The 23,201-nt window shown below is 36.3% G+C and overlaps 1 protein-coding gene across 1 annotated transcript in view; it reads left to right on the top strand.

Moving 5' to 3' along the window:
* ADGRL2 (adhesion G protein-coupled receptor L2) overlaps positions 1–23,201 on the top strand; it is a 156,142-nt gene that overhangs the window by 85,364 nt on the left and 47,577 nt on the right. Inside the window, 2 exon segments of the mRNA XM_032192039.1 lie at positions 636–849; positions 21,224–21,333. Coding sequence (XP_032047930.1) covers positions 636–849; positions 21,224–21,333 — 324 coding nt within the window.

Raw genomic sequence — 23,201 nt, forward strand, 5'->3', positions numbered from 1 at the left:
TCTGCTTGTGATTTAATTTCTGTAAAAGGCACAGCGAGGAGAATGGGAGTTCAGCTAGGTGATGTATCAGCACATATATTAGATCTAGTGGCACAGACATGTCCATGTTGGGGACATAAAGTATCTGAGCAAAAGAAAATGAACTCTTTCTGGAGAAAGGGAGATAGAAATAAATTAACTTGAAGCTATGGCTTTGCTCCTTTGGTGTTTTTTGTTTGTTTTGTTTTGTTTTTAATTTACTTCTGAATGTGCAACTCCAGCCTGCTCTGCCACTACCCACTTTCCACCATGATCTGTCTGTGCACAAAGTGGGGAGAAAGAAGCAGAGAGAAGAGAGGTGGGAACAGGAAATGTGCAAGGTAACTGTGCAGACATGCTGCCCTGTCGAGGGTTAGAAACAAAGAGGAACTTCCTCTCTTCCCAGATTAAGGACACAGCAGCAGTGATGTCAGGAAGTGATAGTTTCATGAAAGATGCTTCACTTAACATGGTACTGGGTCAGACTGTTTAAAAGTGCACTTCCTTTAGGACGCTATTGAGAGTTATTGCCTATGTGACAGAAAAAAAAGAAAAATAGTCCAATGCAATATATCCCTTAGGCTCAATCCTACTTTTTTTTTTTTTCTCTTTTTTAGGTTTCAGCCGTGCAGCACTACCATTTGGTTTGGTTAGGAGAGAGCTCTCCTGTGAAGGCTACTCCATTGACCTCCGGTGTCCAGGAAGCGATGTTATTATGATAGAAAGTGCTAACTATGGACGGACAGATGACAAAATTTGTGACGCTGACCCTTTCCAGATGGAGAACACAGAATGCTTCCTTCCAGATGCCTACAAAATTATGACACAAAGGTAAAAATATATATGTCACTTTAAGAATCAAAGAGGAAAAAATGTCTGGACTAAAACAGTAAGAGCTATATACTGTAGAAAATGCTATGTTGCACTTGACAGTTTGATGCTGAGGTAGTTTTATGTCTATGTAGTAATGTTAGAAGGAAATAAAAATCACCAGTTAAAATTAGAGAGGTTTTATTACAATTCTTTGTGCAAAAGGAAAAAGTGGGAAGATAACTGCAAGGGGAATGGAACAATTAATTTATTTGGAGGTTCCTTATATTTCTGTCTTTTACGTGGCCAAACAGCACTTAAATTTTTCTAAATGGCTGTAGCTTCTACATTCCTTGGCAAACTTACACGTTTCTTTTGAATGAATTTAAATTGCTGTTCTTCCCACCTTCAAAATGCTTAAAACGTAAAATGCCAGGATGATTAAATGCCAGGATGATTACATGTCATTATTCATGTGTGTACATACGCATATAACCATACAAGCACATGCTACGTTAGGTCCTAGTGATAGTGACTGTCAGTCATAGAAGATGGAGGAAGAGCTGATAAAAGTGTTTGTAGTACAAAACTTTCATCAGAACTAATATTCATAGAAATTCTTGAGCATCTAAGCTGAATATGAGCATCAGTCCTCTAGTACTGACAGTTGTGGAAATGTCAGCACAAATCAGTCACTGGCATTTTTAGTAGCTTTAACTACAAGGGTGTTCTAAGCCTAGATAAAAAGTGTTTTGCATTTTTATTTTTTTTCTGTAAAGCTCAAAAAACCTGAAATTTTTCCTCCTTTGCCCCACATAAGTTCAGGAAAAGTAGTGAGTTGAAAAGTTCAGGACTGCTGGGAATTTTTTCTCCCAGTGCGTTTTTCTTAGGATTTTTTTTTTGCCCCAAAAAAAGGGGCAATGAGAATAACCTGGTAATTCTGCAGTGCATGTACACAGATATAGCAAATCAAACATGCAAGTCATCTTGCATGCTACTATATTTTGTTTGAACATAGAAGTCAGTAACACATAGTCATGTCTTAAAAGTAATCTTCCTTTTTGACTAACATTTCACTCTAAGTTGTCCTTACTGTTGCAATTTTTTTATCACATTCATGTGAACACTTGGACATTCTCTATTTCTGTAGTCAAATATTTGGGCTCAGTATCAATTTTCAATTTCAAATGGTAGGGGAAAATTAAAGATATCAAGCCTTTTATTTTTGTTCTGTGTTGAACCTATGACTTGTTCTGTGATCAGTAAGGGAAAGGCTCCATTGCTAAGGTAGTAAAAAGGTGATATAACTTCGTTAAATTATGTTTGAATTATTATTTTGTGGTTCCGGTTCACTGTTGTTAATTAGATCAAGCCAGATTTCCATTGAGACTGCAGCAGCAGTGTCATCATCCTGTAATCTGTCAACTCCCTTTGAAACCACCTTCAATTGCTTTTGTAAATGTAGTGCCTCTCTGTAGACTTCCTTGTTGTGTAAAATGCATGTTGTGTTTTGATCAAAGTCCTCCTTATGTTTACTGTAAATACACAGATTAAGGTAGTCAGAGACAAATATAGAGGCACAATCTTGCTTAAAGTGATATCAGACTGTTCCTGGAAAGCTGAAATTTGAATCTTCCCATTTCAATTAATCAACTATAAGTTTATGGTAGCAGAAAGTATTTTTGAACTTCCCTGCTCTTCCAGTCTTACCCTGTTTTCAGCAATCCAAAATGAAGACATGACAATCATATATAAAACATTGATTCAACATATCTGTGCTCAGAGACAATTTATCATTGTCATTCTATTTTCTGAACAAGTGGCAAAGATCATTTGATATGCTACTTTCTATTTTTGTCTAGCATATATAGTAATTTGGAAGTTTGATTTTGTAGTTTTCTTTCTCAGATCCCATCAATGAGTAGAAAAATGTCTCCTCTGCTTTGTTAAATCTTTTTTGAAAGTTAGTCAATTTGTTCTATTACCAGCATGGAACAATATTGCAAATTTCTCATAAAATATTAAAAGTTCTTGTATCTCATCTATTCATAACTGCACTGGTGATTGTAATTTTTTGTTGTCTACGGCAAAATGTCTAGAACTCGGTGCATGTCCTTGATCTGGTATCTAAAAGTATCACATCAGCTGTATTCTGACGGCAGCAATTGCATAGAAAATAGCTCACCTGAAGGACTGTCAGACTCATTGGTTTTATTTTTTGTCATTGTCAAGAAAAAATAATTAATCTGTTAGAACATTTGATCACAAGGAAAACTTCTATACCTTTAGAAATAAGCAGCAATAGTTTTGACATTGCTGTTAAACATCTTGCAGTGTTTACTTTTAAGGGTTAATTAAATGTTTTTATCACTTCAGCCAGCAGTGTCTTTGCCACTGCTTTTGACCACTTGAGTCCATTTTAGACCTGTAGTTAAATGCAGTTCCATGACAATTATTAAACATTCATCATTCATTTGCAACGTTACTCCACAGCCTTCATACAGCAACTAAATTTATTGTAGCTACAGTGGGAAAACACTAGCGTAATGAGATCAATACTGTGAAATCTGAAGATTGAAAAATAAGATGAGCTTTCCGGTTTAACACAGAGCCTTGTGATCACATGCCCTGCTCCCCTTTGAGAGGTTTGGAGATGGTGACAAATTTTGTGTTGCATCAGCTCCTCTTTATTAGAACAAACGTAATCTTTTCTCCTTTTCTTTGTTTTGTACAGTGCTCAGATTTTTAACATAGTGTTTTCCTAGGAAACCCGACTAGAACACTAATGACTTCACTGCTTTGCTTTTTTACCTTTGTAAAGTCATTATTAAATTTTTAGTTCCTCCTTGAAATTACATCCCAATTATTCTAGCATAAAGTCCTCCACGTGCATTTAGATTCCGTGTAAACTTCAGAGATGCACAGTTAAAATTGAAGCTTTGAAGAAAGGGACTAGACCTTCAGAAAATCGCTCTCCTCATCCACACTTTTCTGATAATTAACCCCAGCGTATGCATGCAGTCATGTCTGAGAGATCTTACCAGACTGCCTGTAGAAATAAGCTTATTTCTAAAATATTTGGTGATTTAAACTCCTTGGTTCTCTCCTGTCCTTTACAACGGACATTTCTCTTGCTTCCTTTTCATTTGAAATAGGAATTACACAAACAGGGAAGATCAGGATGCAAAACAGCCTGAGGAAATTGCTGCAGCTTCTCGCGGGTAATGTGTGTTCGTGTGACTGCAGCCAGAAACTGTCATGAGACTTTGAAGTTGATAAGGCTGACTAATACTGCTCTTTATAGACACAGCGGAGATTTGAAAATTAACACGATAAAATTTGCTTATAACAGCTTCCATTGTAAATAGATTGCAGGTGGATTGCTGGGGTTATTTTCAAACCACCTGTGCGTTTAAGGAGGACTTTTGGCCTCCAACCTCAACCTCAAAGCTCCGCTCTGCAGGATCCAGCTGCAGCTAGGCCACAGTTTGCTGTTAGGAGAGGCACTGAGGATTTCATAGGTACCACATACTGTTTGGATTTCTGTTCTGTTAGCTTAAAATAACAACAGATCCCTAAAAATACATGTAAGGACACACTCAAAATACATTTCAAATACTCAGGCACATTGTGTGTGCAACTTTATAATGTAACACTAAGGTGCAAAGAAGCTTTTTTTGCATTCTGGGACCTTTCTCTCTGAATTAAAAATAAGCTTTTTTCTTTTTTTTTTTTTTTTTAGTAAGATTCACTCTTCTTAATCCTAAAATTTTGGGTTTGGAAATGTTCCTGTTTATTTTAAAGATGCAATTAGATGATGTTTTTTGCCTATGTGTTTATATAAATACTTGGGTAATCTGACAGATAAATATATATTTTTTTTCAGATCCATTCTAATCTATACACCTTATTTTTTGAGTAAATTGCCATTATAGCTATTTGTTGAGCTTGTAGAAAAAATCTGTTTTGTATTTAGAAAAAATATGAGCTATTAACCCTGAAGCTATGGAATAATACATATTGATATTAAGTTCAAGCAATTAATGTTGACAGCCAAATTAATGCTAACTTTAGAAAGAAAATATTGATCCCTCCCAATAATGGCTAAAATACCTTGATTTTTTTAAAGAGAAATTTCTGATCTGTGTTATGACACAGGGAGCATAGTTGTGATCATTGAAAAGAAGAATAATTCCCAAATCTTTAAAAATTCATTAGAAAATACAGTCTCACAGTTAGTATGTTCAGATTATTTTTGTTCTGCAACAGAAAGGTGGTTATATCCACCCTGCACTAGGAGATGGCCTTGAAATTTTATTTTCATCCACAATTCATACTATAATATTTTATATATTACACTTCCATATTTAATCAGTATCATTTACCTTTTTAACTATGCACAGGGAAAGCAAACCTCATTATAATAGGTAAGCATAAATAGAAAATCTGTTAGGTGTAATAGATGAACTTGGGGAATAAACTATTTGAAATACCATTTTACAACATCGCTGCAGAAGGTAAAAGGATTAAAAGAGGCATAAATCTTTTCCAGCAGTCAGCATTTCATCTGTTGCACGTATCCTGTCCTATCTATAGGCCGTGCAACACATGTGCCTTCAATTACCATGTCCATCATGACAGCAGCGAGGAGTTCATGCTTGCGTTCTTGTTACCGTGAACTTTTCTCACATGGTAATACGGTAACCTGTTATGTTCATCATCTGTCTGGTGGGACAGCTGCGCTCAAGTGCAGGGTCTTCAGAATGTAAGTGGCGTGCCTCCTGCCCCACAGGGTGATCCAGAGAGACATCAAGGAAGGGCCCTATCCACTCCTTTACCTGAGGCATTATTTTTGCCTTAATCCCTCCCAGGGTGGGGGTGGGAGAACGGAGGTGTTCATTCTTTTCCATCTATTCACATATCCAACAAAGACATCATTTAAAAAAATCCTGTATACAAATGAGAGCAAGACATTTTTGGAAGAAATCAGAAGTTTTCCTCGGAAGACGACACATCTTTTGAGTGTTCATCTTTTTCCTGCTTGTCAGGTCTGCAGTGGGAGCGTCGTCATACTGTATTAGTTTCCTTTCAAGTGAAAACAAGTTTGATCTGTTCCCTAAAGTGAGTGAATACAGAAAATCTGCCACTAGACTCCAGGCTGGGATGGACAGTAGGTAACTGCTATAGCTGATTAGTCTCACTCCTCAGAGTGAAGCAGCCTTGCCAAAACGCCAGACCTAACAGCACATCTTCTCTACTAGAAGGCAAAACAAGCTGTGGGGTTACTGCAGAACTGAATTCGAGCCTTTGCGAGACTTCCATAAAGAAGCATTTTAGTGCCTCAAAATGAACTGCCTCACACAGGTCCAGGTTGATTGTGCGTTAAAACTATACCACACCTCCAATTTGCATTTCTTAGCATGACTTAAAAGAGTTTTCCTGGGCAGGATTTGATCCTCTGCCCTTCAAAACTGACTGTGATTGTGGTAATGGTATGCATTTCCCTGGGGGTCTGCCAGGCTCAGACAAGGCTCTGCTGACCCCTGCTGCTATTCGTGCTTTTTTCCTTGCTTTTCCTTCTGTGGACGAAGATTGCCTCCCTTTGCTAAAGATACCATGTTGTGAAAAGTGTCTCGGAACAAGAGGTGTACCTTGCCTTTTGCTACTTTCTGGTCATTAAGAGCTTGCATTTCTGTCCTTTTCGTGTCAGAGAAACACCAGCATTGATCATAAGATATCACATGCTGATGCAGACAGGGAAATTCTCGGAATTCATGTGCAGCAGAGTGGCTGTGGTGTTGGTGCAGATTTTCATTTGTGAGGTCCTTTTGCTTTGGCATGCCAGTGGTTTCTGCTTCAGCTTGCTGACAGCTGCCTCACAAAACACTTACCGTAGAAAATTATCAAAATTAGATGTCTCTTTTAAGCATCCTTTAAAAATGAAGGCTTTTACTTATCTGAAGCAGACATAGGTCTTAGTACAGCAGGTACTGCCATCGGTATTTTGCTGTAGCAGAAGTGTAAAATGCTCTGTATTTTTAAATGGCACTTTTCATGATAACAGGCTGCGGTCTGATTGATTTTTGTTTTGTTTTGTTTTGTTTTCTTGTGTGTTAATCTCAAGACTTAGTTATGACTCATACAGAGAAAAAACATTAATACACGTAGAATATTTTCATAAACCAGGCATAATCACAGAGCCTAGAATATTCATGACGCATACCATAGTCCTTGGCTTTATTACAGAAAAAAATAGGAACACCCAGACACCTTATCTGGCATTGTTCATTTTCACTGACATTAATAGTTAATACGAAAGTAGTAGGTCTAGTTTACACATTAAAAATAGTGTTTTTTTTTTTTAATTTTATTATTTTTAATGGTGTTGTTCCACTGTGGTATTACTTAGTCAATTAAATACAAACCCTCAAGTTCTGATGTTCTGAGCAGTCAGGTAAGGTGAAGTAGCTGTTAATGGTATATATACATGTATACACATATACATAATCATCAGTCTTTCCTTGATGTTTATGTGTTAAAATAAATGTAACTATATGTTTATATGTTGTTTCTTGTCCATTTGAGTACCATATAAAATACATTTTTCAGACTGTGATTTTCTTGGTCTTTTTTTCAGATTTCTGAAATGGCCTCTACTAGGTATACCTGTTGTTTAGCCTACAAGTAGTCATATTCTATATATTTTGGTTATGTAATCACCTCTCTTGGTAATTTACTGATGATTGTGAGAAGCTGACAGAGACAACATAGCTTAACCTTCAATACTTTATAGTTGAAATTTGTATGACTTCTGTATAGTTTTGAAATTTCTAGTCTAGCCCTGCTACAGTTGCGTTCATAACTTCAGTATTAAAAAATTCTGATTTACTTATATATTACTGTGTCAAATATAGTTTGTGTGGAATAATACTCTAATAATTGAAGCCCATTAATTCCTCCCACCCCAATATATCCTCTATAACACTGAGCCAAAACATCTACGTTATCAGATAAGTTGATTTAGGACTTTCTACATGTGTTCATATAGCCATTTATCTCAACCCTTGCCGAGGAGACCTTTATTAAGCTGTGATGACTGCTGAATATGAAATGTAACCAAGATTATTTTTTTATTCAAATATAATTTAAATATTCATCAAAGAGGAGTTATGCTTGAAACTGACAGAGACTATTAACATCAAAAAATATAATTAACTGCACTGGGTATCATGAAGCAGAGTTAGCCAAATAGCCGAGAGGTCTAATTGCTCTAGAGTCTGAGAAGCAATAGTTTTATTTTATACAGTTGCTGTGGAATTAATAGTGATGTGGTTTCCTATGCGAGGCAATTAAAAGCTGCCTGTTAAGGTTCATTGCACTATAGGAAATCCGTTGACTATCACTTAGTAAGCAGAACTGACATGCAAAAGGTACGTGAAGATGGGCAGAGAAGGGTATAGATTGGAAATTAGGACAGGTTAATATGAATTAAATATATGTAAGTAAATTATGAGTACTTTCTAGTATTATAAATCCAGCTCTAGCAAAGAAAGTGAAAAGTTCATTAGAAACACAAAGGAAATAGAATTTAAAAATTATTACAGAGAAGCTATTTAATTCAGAGGAAAGGAATGGAAGAGTAACAGTGGTTTAAAAATTAAAAAGTGGCTACAGAGTATAGAAGTAAGCAGATCTTATAGTCTGGAAATTTCCTTCTGCCACAGAATAATCGCCTACTTATAATAAAAAGAACCTTCTGACCTTTGTGGCTCAATTAAGCTTTTTAGTTGAATTCAACAAGGAGAAAAAAAAACACTTCTGTATTGAATCCCATAGATTATGCATGTGCCCAGGCTATATAGCCTAAAAACAGGCAGTCATATTCATGGTACTTCAAGATTAACAAGGTTGCTGAAGTGGAAAAGTTTAAGGATCAAAGATTCAAACAGTAACAGTATTTTACAGCATTTCTTTTTTTTTTCCCCACTCTAATAAGAAAATTGCAACCTAATTGCTTAATAAATAGGCCATGATTACTGAAAGACATAGATAATTTCCCTTTTTCCATTTTATTTTCTACATATTGCAGAACAATAATTAGCAAAAATGCTGTGGCCACAAATTATTTTCTTTCATATAAAAACTATAAATAAAATGAGTTTGCATGTGTATTCTTTAACTTAGTATGGTAGTCAATTTTTAGACTTTTAAGAAGCAATCTGAAAAAGCTTTGGACTTGTAAAATGAAATCAAACAAAGAATTCAGATAGACTTGCTGTTATATATATAAAGATTGGCTGCCTGTTTCATACATTATTTAGCATGCTTACCCTGTTTATATCAGTGACATAAGAGTGCGTGCTACTTTCTCTGAAGAGCACTGTCTTTGCCGCTTCACAGCACAGTGCCTTGTACTCCCAGGCTTGCACATGGTGTTAGCAGATATTTAAAGCACTTCAGCCTAACATTTTATAGGTCATGATGATCTGAGCCTATAAAACAAGTTACTGCAATGAAGTTAATGCAGTCTTAAGAGTGTTACATAGACTAAATCAGTATTTGGTATATTTTTAGCCTGCTATAGACACATCAATGGGGAGCAAAGGCTCTTACCACATAGAATTTTTCCATGTCAAACCTGCTATAATACAGTGGCAATAAGGAATCTTTACTACAAATTCACTATTGAAAGTCGTATTTGTTCAGCTTTGCACTAAAACACAGTAGCTATTTCAGTCTTTGAATTTTGATTTCTTCCAGCACGCGAGCATACACGCAAACAGGTTCTGTAACTTTTATGAAATAAGTTAGGTAGCAGAACAACTTCACTGAGCAAGCTGCTCTGACCAAAGTCATAGCATTTGAACATGTTACAGGAAGAAGTCTTTCTACCTAATGACACAGGGTTGTGTAATGTTTCATATGGCAAGATATGTATTTTGTCATTGTATGTGCAAGGGCATCTATGTTTTCTTAGTAATAATCTGGGCAACTGTGATCTTTAACCTTACTGTTTGTTGCTTCTCAGGTATCTTGCTCCTTGTGATACATACATATATATATACATATATATATGAGGAAGGAACAATTTAAAAATGTATTTAACACATGTATTTTTCTAGCACTCTAAAATTACTGTTTCAATATAACTCAGATTTAGTGCTCCTTTTCCTATGACCGTTAATACATGAAATTAGACCGAGTTATTTAAGTGTAACAATAACCAGTTCTGAACCCATAACCTTTCCATGTTAACTGAATTTCTTAAGAGCATTGAACTCAGCCCTACTATTACACTCGTGAAGCTGTAGGTGTTTTCTCATCTAGGATGTGGTAGCACTGATACTGCTTTCAGTGCATTATTGTAGTGCCAGCATCACTGATGGGTATGAAAAACATCATTTACTTTGTATATTTAGTTTTCTTAGATAATTTTACTGCCTTTGTGGCTGAGATATAGCAAAAGAACACCTCCTGGAGTTGCATTTAAAACAGTAGCTCTTTGGGTAATGTGCTGCAGACAGAACACATATGAGTTAGTGCTCAGTTATCGTGAATGCCATCAGCAATGCCTTGTTGCTTTCTTATCAGCCACTTTCTGCTGTCAGCCCAGTGCTTATTTCAATAGAAAAGGATTTGCATCAAATGTAATACAGTATTATGTATGGCTAACATGGGGTTTTTAATTGTGCAGGCACATGAGACTTCTTCAGTGGTAGACAGTTTGATAAAAGGATTAGATTAGGAATATTTTTGACACAATTAAAGATTATCTGTGTGTTGAAGGAGTCAAGCTAGTGAATTTTCTGATGTGTTTCTTACAGAGGTGAATCTGCTTGACTTGTGTAGAAAACAAAACAAAACAGAACAAAACAACACAGAATCCACAGAATTTTTGGAGATGTAAAAGTGAGCAAATGAGAGCATCTCCCTAGACTTTATTGGGTTTCAAACTGGAAATTGTGGGATTGTGCTTCACAAGTTAGAGCAGAAGGATACTTGTGCAGGGGAAGTCCTATACCTAGAAGTCCTGCAAGCTTTGTAGATGATAATTAGATCCAGCCATCACTGTGGGTAATGAATAACAGTGCTTTTGTGATAGGAATTCCTCTCAGAAGAAAAGAAAGTACTTGTGGAGAGGACTCTCAGACATTTTATTAGAAAATGACACCACTGTTACAGAGTTGATTAAAGACACCAACCAAGGGACAGCACTTCTGGAAAAAATCAGCAGATTTTGTTAATAATTATCAGTTTAATATACATAACTTTAAAGCCATAAAATCTGCATTAAAAATGTTGAGGAAAAGGATCGTACCAACTTGCTAGCAGATTACACTTTTATAAATCTTGTAAATTAACCAAGTTGTCTTTTGGCCTCATGCTCAGCATTTTGCTCTGCGTTCTGTTGAGCCATGCAAACAAGTCACTTCCCAGCCCTGTGGAATCAGTAGAGATGCATCAGTGGCACAAGGCCTCTGCTGATGAAAATTATAACTCAAAAAGGGGATATTCCCCAGGGCAAGTTTACAAAAAACAATTTATTTTTTTCACCCTGTAAAACTCATCTTACATGCAGGATCTCTTGCGTTATTACAAACTCTAATCCTCTGAGTGGGTAATTAACGGACCAGAAAAGCCATTTGTGGAAAGAAAGAGTCATAAGGGTAAAAAATATTTCTCCGCTGAATGATCTTTAAGGAGTAAATAATTACAAGAGTGAGAGGTTTGGGATGACCAATCTAAATCTGAACATAATTAGGATGAACACAGTTTGAAAATCGAAGCAGTTGGCATATGCAACAATTCTCATATCAGAAGACTAATTAAATATTTAAAAGCCCAAAAGCCCTCACTATTCACAGAAAAATAACCTGCCACAAAAGGGTCTGCAACTTTGGAGATAATTAGGAAGGGTTACAGGGGGAAAAAATCACCAATTGGCTCCAAGGTTCTGCAAGGTCACGTCTTATTATGGTGTATCTTTTATATGGTTTGATAACAACTTTCTTGCTAATTTAATCTAAGTCGGGCATAGTGATATCCCATTTCCCTTGTTAAAAATGTGATCATTTTTCTGTATGCAAACTGCAAGAGGTGAACGTTTTTATAAATAATTGCTCCTAATTGATATAGGTCATAATATTTTTTCATTATTCAAGGGAAATATATATGTTAAAGGTCAGTTAGGGTCCATCCCTACACACACACCCCATTTTGAAATTGTTCCTCCTGCCCATTGTAGAGGGAAACCACAAGACCTTATGAGTTCGTGCTACCTCAGTGGTAAATTTCATAATTAGTACATGTTACCTGTTGAAGCCAAGCTACAGCTATGTTGGATATACATTTCTGCAGCCAGGGGAGCTGTGCTACATGCGTGGAACCCACAGTGAGTCCATTTTTTTTTGCGTTGAACTGGCCTGGAGGTTCAGTGGAACTGCGAACACAAATGTACTGTCTTCCAAATTTCAGAAGAATTTCGGTAACAAATCACCTCTATCAATTGAAATACCTTATTTTAGTAATTAAAGCAGGTGATTTTTTAAAATGTATTTAAGATCTGTACAAATTAATGTGAAGGATAAAGCTACGAATTTTCGGAATTGTAATTGTTCAAGTTGCTATTCATTAAATAAAGACTCAGAAGCTGTCTTAAGTGACATAACTTTCAACTACATTATGAATATGCTGAATGCTAAGCCCTGGATAAAAAAAATCTACAGTGCTGCAAGAATGGGTTTTAAAGGGTTTTTGCTATTATCCTATGATCTCTGCCTGGGAGTCTGTTCTCCTGTGAGTTGGTTGCAGTGTTTCACCTAGGAGTTAGACACAGTGTTTGAGGATTTGCTCTTGGATTTGCTGTGGCTCTGCTGTAGTACGGTGTCTCAGAAGTAAATACCACTCAGTGAAGCTCCTTCCTTGGTACCCAACCCTATGTTTCTCATCCGAAACATACCTGACCTACAAGATGTGATGCTGCACTCACGTTCACTCAGTGTGAATAATCTGTGTAAATTGCTCGGATATTATGATGCTGCACTACTAAAGTTTTCATTAGTAAATAAGCACTGCTTCAAGCTATTTATTTTGCCTAAATGGTGAAACATTTAATTGGGTCTTTTGAACTGATTACTTTTCAGCAGTGCAGATCTGCTAAGCTTAGTTTGTGTGCTAAGACATACACTTTTAATCCCATACTGCATTTTTCTTGCAGGGTGTACATACATAAATAACCTGACAAGATTACGAATATGACTTTATTTCCATTTCTTCTTCCTCAGACAAGGTTGCATTAGAAACATTTTTGCTAAAAAGTTGGTGTCCTCTCCTCTGTGCTGTTACAAGGTTTTGGTTTTGCTTGCACATGCGCATTCCTGGCAGAAATCACTCACAAGTAGATTATTCCATTTGCTTTGCACACCTAATTGTCATGCCTAATTTTCCTGTCTGTGTTTTGCAACCAGTTCCTCAGAGGCTCTGGTAGTTCTAGTAGGCCTTTCACATACATGGTAGAAAGTAGCAGGGATGGAAAGATCAATTATAAAAACTGTTCAAAAATTATCGAGAGATGACAGTTACTTATTCCACTGGAATCTACATTTCCTTTTTTTTTTTTTTTTTTTCTCCTCTCCCCCCCCCCCCCGTTTGATCTGATGCTTCAGTTTCAGATTAATGATAACTCCATAGTAATAGCATTTACACAGATAAACAAAGTACTGGAACAAGAATGAACCGGGAAAAGAAAAAGTACTGCTGATGTGATAGCTTCAATGGGAGTAAGTGGAAAGGTCTGCCTTTTTAACAGTGACTGCTTTAAATTTAGCAAACATGAATGCTAAAACACAAACGTGTCATAACTAAATTCATTAAAATTGTAAGAAGTTGAAAGCAAAAACCACTCTGTTAAATGACTTTGCCATACAGATCCAATATACATATATTGATAGTGAATCGGATGTGGTAACCTGAAGAAAGGGCCTGTGGGAGTTTCATATTTTCTGTTGTGTTTTATTGTCTATTTTGAGTTTTCATCATGCCTACCCTTAAACTCTGAAAATATTACATTGTAAAAAGAAAGCACAATTACATATTATTGTGTATTTATTGAGCAAACAAAAACAAAGCTCTGGTGCACCTTCTTGTACAATATTAATTATACACTATTTAGCTTCCTAATGTTATGTTTACTTAGTAATTGGGAAGATTCAAGAAATCATCAATATTTTATTTAAAAAGAAAATAGAAACAATTTTCTCACCTTTTTATCCCCCAGATACATTTCATCTGAAGCCACCAGGGTTACTGCTGTAGTGATCATATTGCTGAGTCTACATGAAATCCTGACACCGGGTTACGATTTCTTTAAAACAATTTTTAGCATACTTTACTGCTTTCATGCTCACAGGAAGATTTCCAATATTGCAATACAAATCTTATGGACAAATTCTGCTTTCTTACATGCTCATGCATCCCCTGTTCTCTTCTTAGATTATGAAAACTACCACCACAGTCTAAGTGGTGGTAGTTTTCATAACTAGGTGCTAGATCTGTTTTCACTCTGAGCTAAGTAAAAGTGGTGCTACTTTTCTTTAGCATGCTCATTCCCCCATAATAGTTTTAGGAATTCTAACCTGAAAATAACTTTTAGGAAATCTTATACATGTGTAAGCAAAAGTAACTTTTTTAAAAGGCAGCAGTAGGATTACATCTGTCTTGGCTCTGTACGAATGTGTGCATTCACTTTTGGGGGTGTAGCATTGTGCTGCTGCTGCAGTTGCTATAGCAGTCTGGATAGTGCAGTGCTGGGGGACCAAGGCTGCTTCAAGTCAAGGCTTTATAGCAGGGCTAGCTTTTTAGCAGGTCTTTTTTTCAGGCTTTAGTTAGGTCCAATTTATTAAGTGGTTAGGTTTCATTTCTGATATGTAATAATACATTTCTTGTGAGGTGAATTTGAAACTCAGAATTTAAGTATGTTACTTTAAATAGTTTTATCTCCTGTTGCATGTGGGTGTGCATGCATATGTATCTAATGTATCTAACATAAAAAATCTATTCTCTGGTTGTTTTATAAGTAAGTTTTTTACATGCTTTCTAAGCTCAAATTAATAAAAATAAATAATTATCAAATTAATCAAATAAATTATCAAATTAATAAAACATAGCATTTAAGTAATATTTGACATCTTCATACATATATAACTTAGAGTTTAATAACAGGAGTGGAGGTCTAGTGATACGCATACACAAGCAGAAGCACACCGCACACGGTAGTTGTAGACCATTAGGAATACATATGTAAAGACAGCCATTTATTCTGGGTAAAGAGGTTCAGGAATTTTTCTGTTTAAAATATGCTGTTAAAAGTCAATACACGCAGCATAGTCATCCCACATTCCCATTGCTTTTTAGTCAGACTGCAACTTACACAGGGTGAATAAGGAACAAGAAGACCTTATGGAGTACGTGGTGCTACAACTCATAGTTTACGTGTGGCAAGTGGTGTTTTAAGTATTTAATCAATATGCTGAAAGAGAAATACTGTCAGATCTGGCTTAAAAGTTTCAAAACATACCAGAATAGTTTGTTTTAATGTATTAACAATTTTATCAAAATGAATTTTACTTATTAAGTGTGGTTTTATACTATCTCATATTTTAGCTTTTTAAAGTGAAATATACTTGACTTTTCTGTGTTTGCCAGTTTACTTAAAGAAACACTGCATTCATAGAAAGCTGATGCATTAGGAGTATGCTAAGTAGTCTGTTTCTGGTATGAGCTTAAGCCCGTACCCTTTTCAAAACAGCACTAATGTTTCTTCTATGTTACTATCTTTGTCAAATTTATGTATATAAAACAAAAGCATTTGAAGGATAAATTGTGATGCAGACCTTATTTTGTATGCCTTAACTTCGAAGAACTGCAAGATCCACTTGGAAAGGAGCTGCACATATCTTTATGTGACATATGTTACCTACCCTTAAAGGTGAAGTCTTCACTCAGTCAGTCCATTTGACCCATCTCATGCTAAAGTGTCTCCAGAATCTGCTTTTCAGATTCCAGCATTTCAGGTCTGGTCCAGTCATGATGCACTCTGTTTTTCATTTTAATGCTGGAGTATTTGTTCAAGTCCATAGATTTTGCATTTTTAATCTTCGTTAGAACAGTGGTGAATAATGGCCCTTGGCAGGAGATAATGAAATTTTCTTAATTTATATTTTCAAGCAGAAGCTTCAATTGAAAATGGCATCCTATGGCCTGGAGACATAGCTCTAGTGCAAGTTTCAGGGGAGCTGTAATAATAATGCAGTGCCAGCAGTGACGGGGAATGATAGGACAGTGAAGAAGTAATTTAAGAAAGAAAAGAGAATGTACCAAAGCTTTATTGTAGCATATCTAATGATCTGCTGAAGATTCCCAATAGCTTTTGGAGCATGACAGGAGAAACTAATGTTATCTTGCCAAAACAGAAGCCCCTGCTTAATCAGCAGAACAAGATTATTGATTAAAACACCTCACACAATAGATTGCGCATGGAATCTCATCTCCATACATTGCACATGGTAAAGTGCAATAATGAGCATGAGATAATAAAAAAGGAGCAAAAGCAATTTGTTGGGAATTGTACAAGTCAAGATTAGAGTTGAAATGCAAACAAATTATTGTGGAAGGTACAGCTGTCCTTAAAGATGAGCACAGAAGGAGATGGGTGCAGCAGGGACATGGCTACATAGTGAGTGGAAGATGCTTGCTAACAGCTCTGCTGGAGCTGCTTTCCTTCCCTTTTATTTCTGTATTCATCTGAAATGTGGAAGGGCCATTCCTCATTTGCACAGTCTTCTTTCTGAGGTGAAAGGAGTTCAGACATTGTACTGTAACTGTTAATTAAACACTCCATTTGATTTTTAGATTACTCTGATGCATCTGCATTATGAAAATGTAACCTTTCTTCATTCATACTAAAATACTGAAGAAATGAGTACACAATTACTCCATGAGAACAATGATACTTCCTACATTTCTCTATGCAAAACTCTTGCTGGTAGCACAGGAACCTGAATTATCATTCTTTCAGTGCTACACTTAGTCTTCTCCTAACTAGGGTTTCAAATTTAATTCATGTATTACCTTTTCTAAATCAGCTGTTACCAAGTTCTTTGCAGATCTGCATTATTTCCTTGTAAATGACAAAGTCATAGTGTCATAAATCTTTGAGAATGTAATGAATGTCTCAAGTGATATTTCAGCGTGTGATAATATAAATTTTAAGATTATACATAAAAACCTGTGGATTTGGATAGCTCAAAATAAACTGGGGAAGTATGCAGTTAACTAGATTACAGAACACTTAAACGATACTTTAATACAGAACACTTAAACACTAGATTGCAGAATTTAAACATGAACGTGTTTGTGATTTGACTTCTTAAATTCCAGGAAACAACTGGTTTGTACCACACCTTCAGATGGAACACTTATAAAAGAGTTTGGACAGATGGACTGAAGTAACAGTATGTTGTGTAGAAAAAATAACATTGGTAAAAATGCATGAGGGACTTCAAGTTAGTTGGCAGGGTTTTTTGTTGTTATTTTTCTGATGATGTCCAGGCCTACTTTCAAATCTATAGGAATTTTATTACATGCGTGTTTTGGAGAATCTAATATTCAGAAAGGGCTTACCCATTCAAAAAGTAATGGAAAATAGGACATGAGATTATGTCGCAAAGATTGTAACTGTAATATGGGCATAGTGTTTCTAAATGTAAAGATTTCTCAAAATTATGAACCTCTGCTAGAGCAGTGATGAGGTAGCTTTGATACTCTGTAGTCATGTAGCTGGCATAATTCAGAGTTTCTTGCTGTAAAGAATATCAGCTGAGACCTTTAGTAGTTGGTTAAATGGTCTTGGTAGACAGCAGCAGAACTGTAGGCCAATAACCAATACAGTATATTAGGTTCTACAGAGGAAAAACCTACAACGCTGAAGACAGAAGACTTCCATTTATCCAGAGCACAAATGACAGTACTGTAAATTCCCTGAGTGGCTTGTCTCTGAAGTACCTCTACAGAGCCCATATCTTCTTTGTCTCTTCTCCAAAAGCCATGATGTGAGATTGACAGCTGCTGTAGATACTGTTGGGGTTTCTTGAAGATTTCACTGGAATTGGAATATGACCACTAACTAGGTAACAAATAGTTACCTGAATGTGGATTTTTTTACATATGAATGTCTTAATCAAGCTGCTTTAATTTGAAGTCTTAGAAACATGTGAAAATCAGAACCTTATATGAAAATTACTCATGTTTTGTAAAATGCAACCATCAGCGTATTCTTAAATGCAGATCAGTGATTTGAATGTGAAAAACCACAACTTAAAGCACAAATCCTTCTATTCATTCAGTTATCCAAGTAATTGCCCTCTCTGGGTATGGGGATGCTTTGTAGCACTGATTTGTACTGCAGTACCAGGCAGGCTCATTGTGTTTTGGAACTGGCGTCTCCTTCATTTTGACCAAAGGTGAGCAAGAGGTGGCCATATGGAGAGTAAGCAAAATTTTAGCTGTAGAAATAGTCAAAAGTTTTTACAAAGTCTATGCCTTCCTGGAATTATCACTCAGTGCCTGCAGTTTGACTCTGGCACTCATTGTGGAAAGACAAAATAGTGCATTGTTTTAATTATTATTATTATATAGACTTTTGATACAAGCTACCATGAACTGCAGCTTCCTGACTGATGACAGAGTAATAATTCTTTCACCTGGGGAAAATGAAAGAGAAGGAGACGAGTCCGTCTTTTTTTATACAATTTACAAATACTGCTAATAAAACTTTATTTTTTTTTTTTTTTTTTTTTTTTTCCACAGCTAAATATAACCTTCATCAGTTTCACTCACAAGCAATTCCTCCCAATATGTATCCATTTTATTGTGCAACAAATCAATATTTCTCTCTTAATTGCTGCTCATTCAAGTATAAAATGAAATTTTCATACAGCTCAAAGCTGTGGAAACCATTATACTGAGTGATGCACTACGCAGAGTCTTTCTGTAGGGATGGTTTTGGCTTCAGCGTAAGGTTTTCACTAACAAAACAGAAAAATTTAAAGAAATAATTACAAATAATTACAAATTCTTACATCCAAGGTTTTTATGCTGGTTAGTCTGACCTGAGTTGTAAAAACCTTGTACAGGGAACAAAGAGGCCTGTGAAGTTTAGGACTGTGCTGCCTTCTCCTATTTCTACAGCCTTTTCTTAACACCATGTACATGAGATCAGTGCAGAGGCTTTCTCTGCAAGCTGGTTGCATGTGTCATCACTTCCATGTGGCTTTGAAAACCATCATACTTGTTCCAGTCTCTCAAGTACTGGAGAACAAGTCCTATGAGGAGCGGCTGAGGGAGCTGGGCTTGTTCAGCCTGGAGAAAAGGAGGCTCAGGGGTGATCTTATTGCTCTCTACAGATACCTTAAAGGAGGCAGTAGCGAGGTGGGGGTTGGTCTGTTCTCCCATGTGCCTGGGGACAGGACTAGGGGGAATGGGCTTAAGTTGCGCCAGGGGAGTTTTAGGTTGGATGTTAGGAAGAACTTCTTTACTGAAAGGGTTGTTAGACATTGGAACAGGCTGCCCAGGGAAGTGGTGGAGTCACCATCCCTGGAAGTCTTTAAAAGACATTTAGATGTAGAGCTTAGGGATATGGGTTAGCGGGGACTGTTAGTGTTAGGTCAGAGGTTGGACTCGATGATCTTGAGGTCTCTTCCAACCTAGAAATTCTGTGATTCTGTGATTCTGTGAAGTACACTTCATGAGATGTTGCCTTGAGTAACACTGGCACCCTGAGTCTCACAGAACCTGTGTGAGGGCTGCATGAGGATCCTGCCTATGCTGGCCGCAAGTCATGGCCGCAAGGTAAACTCCTCACCATCTATCTGGTTGTGTGTGTATACAGGAATCATGGGCTACTTCCACTCCAGTTTGCAGTTATAAGCCTTATGAGACAAAAAAGTAGTTTTTAGAAAAAGAGACAGAGAAATGAAGAGATAAATTCAGAAGAGTCGTTGTTCCCGAGTTTACTCAATAAGAGGCTCACTATGTCCTGACCAGTTTTATACAAGCTTGATTAGAACATAAAAGGGAAAGTGATTCATATCTGAGTTCTTCAAATGGGCTTGTTCTACCTTTCATGAGGTAGCATGAATTATTCTTATACCTGCTGGCAAAGTAGAGCTGTGGAAAGCTGTTGATACAAGATAGATTATTTTAGCTTGGGTATTCAGGGAGTGTGGGAAGTGGTAGGGCAATAGAGAAGTTGATGTACAGCTGGAGTCAAAGGCTAGACCATTACTTAAGCTCAGACGTCCGTTATGCAGTTTGCTGACAAACAAAAGTAACCCCTGAGAAGATCAGCTAAGCTCTTTTTCTTTTAGTTACCAAACTCCCTGACCTTCTCTTCTTTCCATCTACTTCCTTCTGTTTTTTTCTGTATTATATTTTGACCATCTCTTCAGAGTTAGGTGATAATTTTTCCATTTGAAGTTCCAATCTATTGATTCTTTTGTTTCTCTTTCTTCTGGAAGCCTCTACTCATTATTTAAAAAATAAGCAAACGAAAAACAAACAAACAAACAAAATCACCCTTTATAAACATTAAATTCAGTAGATCCTTATGGTTAGAGGCATTGTAATGAAGTTCTTTGTATCAAAATGCATTGACTTCCATTGTTCAACAAATCATTTATGTTCCAGTATTTAGTCTCCTCTAAAATACATTTGAATTATTTTTCTTGCAGTTGTTCTTTTTAACTGTTTTTCTTATTTCCTCAGATGGTTATTCTTTACCTCTTGCTGTAACCTAACAGAGGAAGCATAGAGTCCACCAATTATTCCTAAAATAATTAAAATGGAAATGCTAATGCTCTTTGTCTGCAGTAACTCTTCCAACCAAAATCATAACTTTCTTGAATCACAACAAAAATCTCTCTGAGACATAAAACCATTCATCAGTATGTATACCTATGAAGACTGAAGGAATTGCTCATTTGTGCAATTGTACATTATTCAAATTTACACATTTTTTCATTTTGTATCATTGCATTTTGCTTTGATTTTATTGAATAGTGGTGTCAAGTCAGTATATATTTGGGATAGCTATCTTTACCAGTGGGAATGAGTGACATTTAGATAACATCGATCCCCAAATTTGAGTGTAAAGCCAGGACTGAAATATTGTGTTGAAGCCTTATTTATGGACTCAGACTGATCTAGTATTAATTAACTTGTTGTCTTATGGATTGGATTGCCCAAGTGTGAAGAGAGTTAGAACCGCATATAGCACTTAAGTATGAACTTGCAAATTAAATGTAATTTTAAATTAATTACCTTTCTTTTCCCATTACAGGTGCAACAACCGAACACAGTGTATAGTAGTTACTGGGTCAGATGTGTTTCCCGATCCTTGTCCTGGAACATACAAGTATCTAGAAGTTCAGTATGAATGTGTTCCTTACAGTAAGTATAATCTTTTTATTCTTGTTCACTTCCTTTGGCCCTCACAATTAAAGCTGGAGTGCTGTTACATGGAAAAGAAGCATATGTTTATGGCCCACAGACCCATTATGCATGCAGAGCACTTGCAGACTAGGGCCTCCAATTAGCTTCGCAAAGTGTGGAAGGAAGCCATGGTGTGATGCTGGCCAAGTGTCTGTCTGTGTTCTTAAGTGTTTGGCTTTTAAGGCTACTGTTTTTCCAGAAAACAAACTCGAATTAGCTATTCAATAGGCCAGATAGAAATTTGTACTTTTGCCCAATACCAGTTGCTGACAAATTGGCTTGGCTCACAGACTTCTAAAGAAGGAATTGACTTCAATTTTAATCATTATCTATTTGAAAGGCTACCTGCTGTTATGGTGACTTTGGGTGTACAACAAAGCCCAGCACTGACACTCCTGGGCAAATGCCCTGGTCAGGAGACATTATAAGACAACTTTGTGCTTCAGGGGCGCAGTTGTAAGTGAACACAGAATCAGAGTGAATAATTCATCAGTAAGTTACTGAAACTTGTTTCTTAAAAACAGTGGGAAAAGGAGTGAGAAAGAGACGTTCACTTTTAGTGTAAAGCCAAAATGTGAACTGTGCCTTGGAATCAGCTGTCAAAACAGAACTTTTTTTCCTGAAAATAAAGTAAATACTGAAAACATATTGAGATCAAAAAATTAGAAGTTATGGCTATTTCAGCAGTTTTGTACGGTATTCTTTCTAATGCCAGAATTCGCTAGATTTAGACATACCTCTTTTTCCTTGCAATAATTAATGTTTTTTTTTTTTTTTTTTTTTTTTTTTCCACTGATGTATGCATGTTTTAAAAGTTCTGCAGATTCACTTTTAACTGGTTTTGCTTTCTTGTAAGGTCATTCTTTTCAGTGACTTCTCCCTCGTCCTGTAACTCCACAGAGAAATATCTGTACTTGCAATGGAATTTGAGCAGTGCACTGATCATTCCCTTAAGTTATTATTAAGTGTGAATTTCTTGATCTGCAGTAATCCTTAACCAAAGTCACATTTTCTGTTGGTACAGGAAACAGGCCAAGTCTGAGATGCAAAAACACTGTGGTGACAGTATACATCCAAAAAGGAAGGAAGTGAGTTCTGGCATAAGCAAAGCTATGTCAAAACTGTCCATTCTATTTACTGTACAACATTAAAATTTAGACTTCTTAAACCAAAATACTACTCTGTACTGCTTCACCACATTGAACATTCACTATTGTTAAAGGCCAAACACAGATCATCTGTTTTTTCTTCATTTCTGCTGTCATTGTGATATGGATGCTTGCTGATTTTTTTTTTCTGTACCATTTGTAGGATTGGAAGCCTACTGCATACAGTGATCCCTAGTACCATTCCTACTGTGTGTAGTATTGGTGGCTTGTTATACCTGTTCTTCTTGTGCCACTTTTAAGGAGTGATGTCTTACCCCAATCTAACCAAAATTTTGTTCCACAAAGATCACTTTTACTGTAGCTCACTTTTTATTCCCAAATTCTCAGAAAGAGGGCAGTACAACTGATTCCAAACCATGGGGTCAGTCAAATGACGAGGTTATGTTTCCAGTTCCAGTAGGCTAGTTCATAGAGAAAAGGTATAATGCAAATAATGTTCAAACATAATTTTTTATGCTGTTTTAGGAAGAGAAGTGTGGATATATTCAACTGATTGGGTATTGCTGTCTACAGGAATCTTTTCTTTTCCAGTTTTCAGAAGTATAGTGTCACAGCGCGGCCTATCCTGTACTCTAACATGTAGTAATTCTACTTTTAAAATGCTTATTTTTGTTTATTGTGAATTTCATTGGCCTACCCCTTCCTTGAATTATATAA

Source organism: Aythya fuligula, chromosome 8 (assembly GCF_009819795.1).
Source record: "Aythya fuligula isolate bAytFul2 chromosome 8, bAytFul2.pri, whole genome shotgun sequence".
Lineage (NCBI taxonomy): Eukaryota > Metazoa > Chordata > Aves > Anseriformes > Anatidae > Aythya > Aythya fuligula.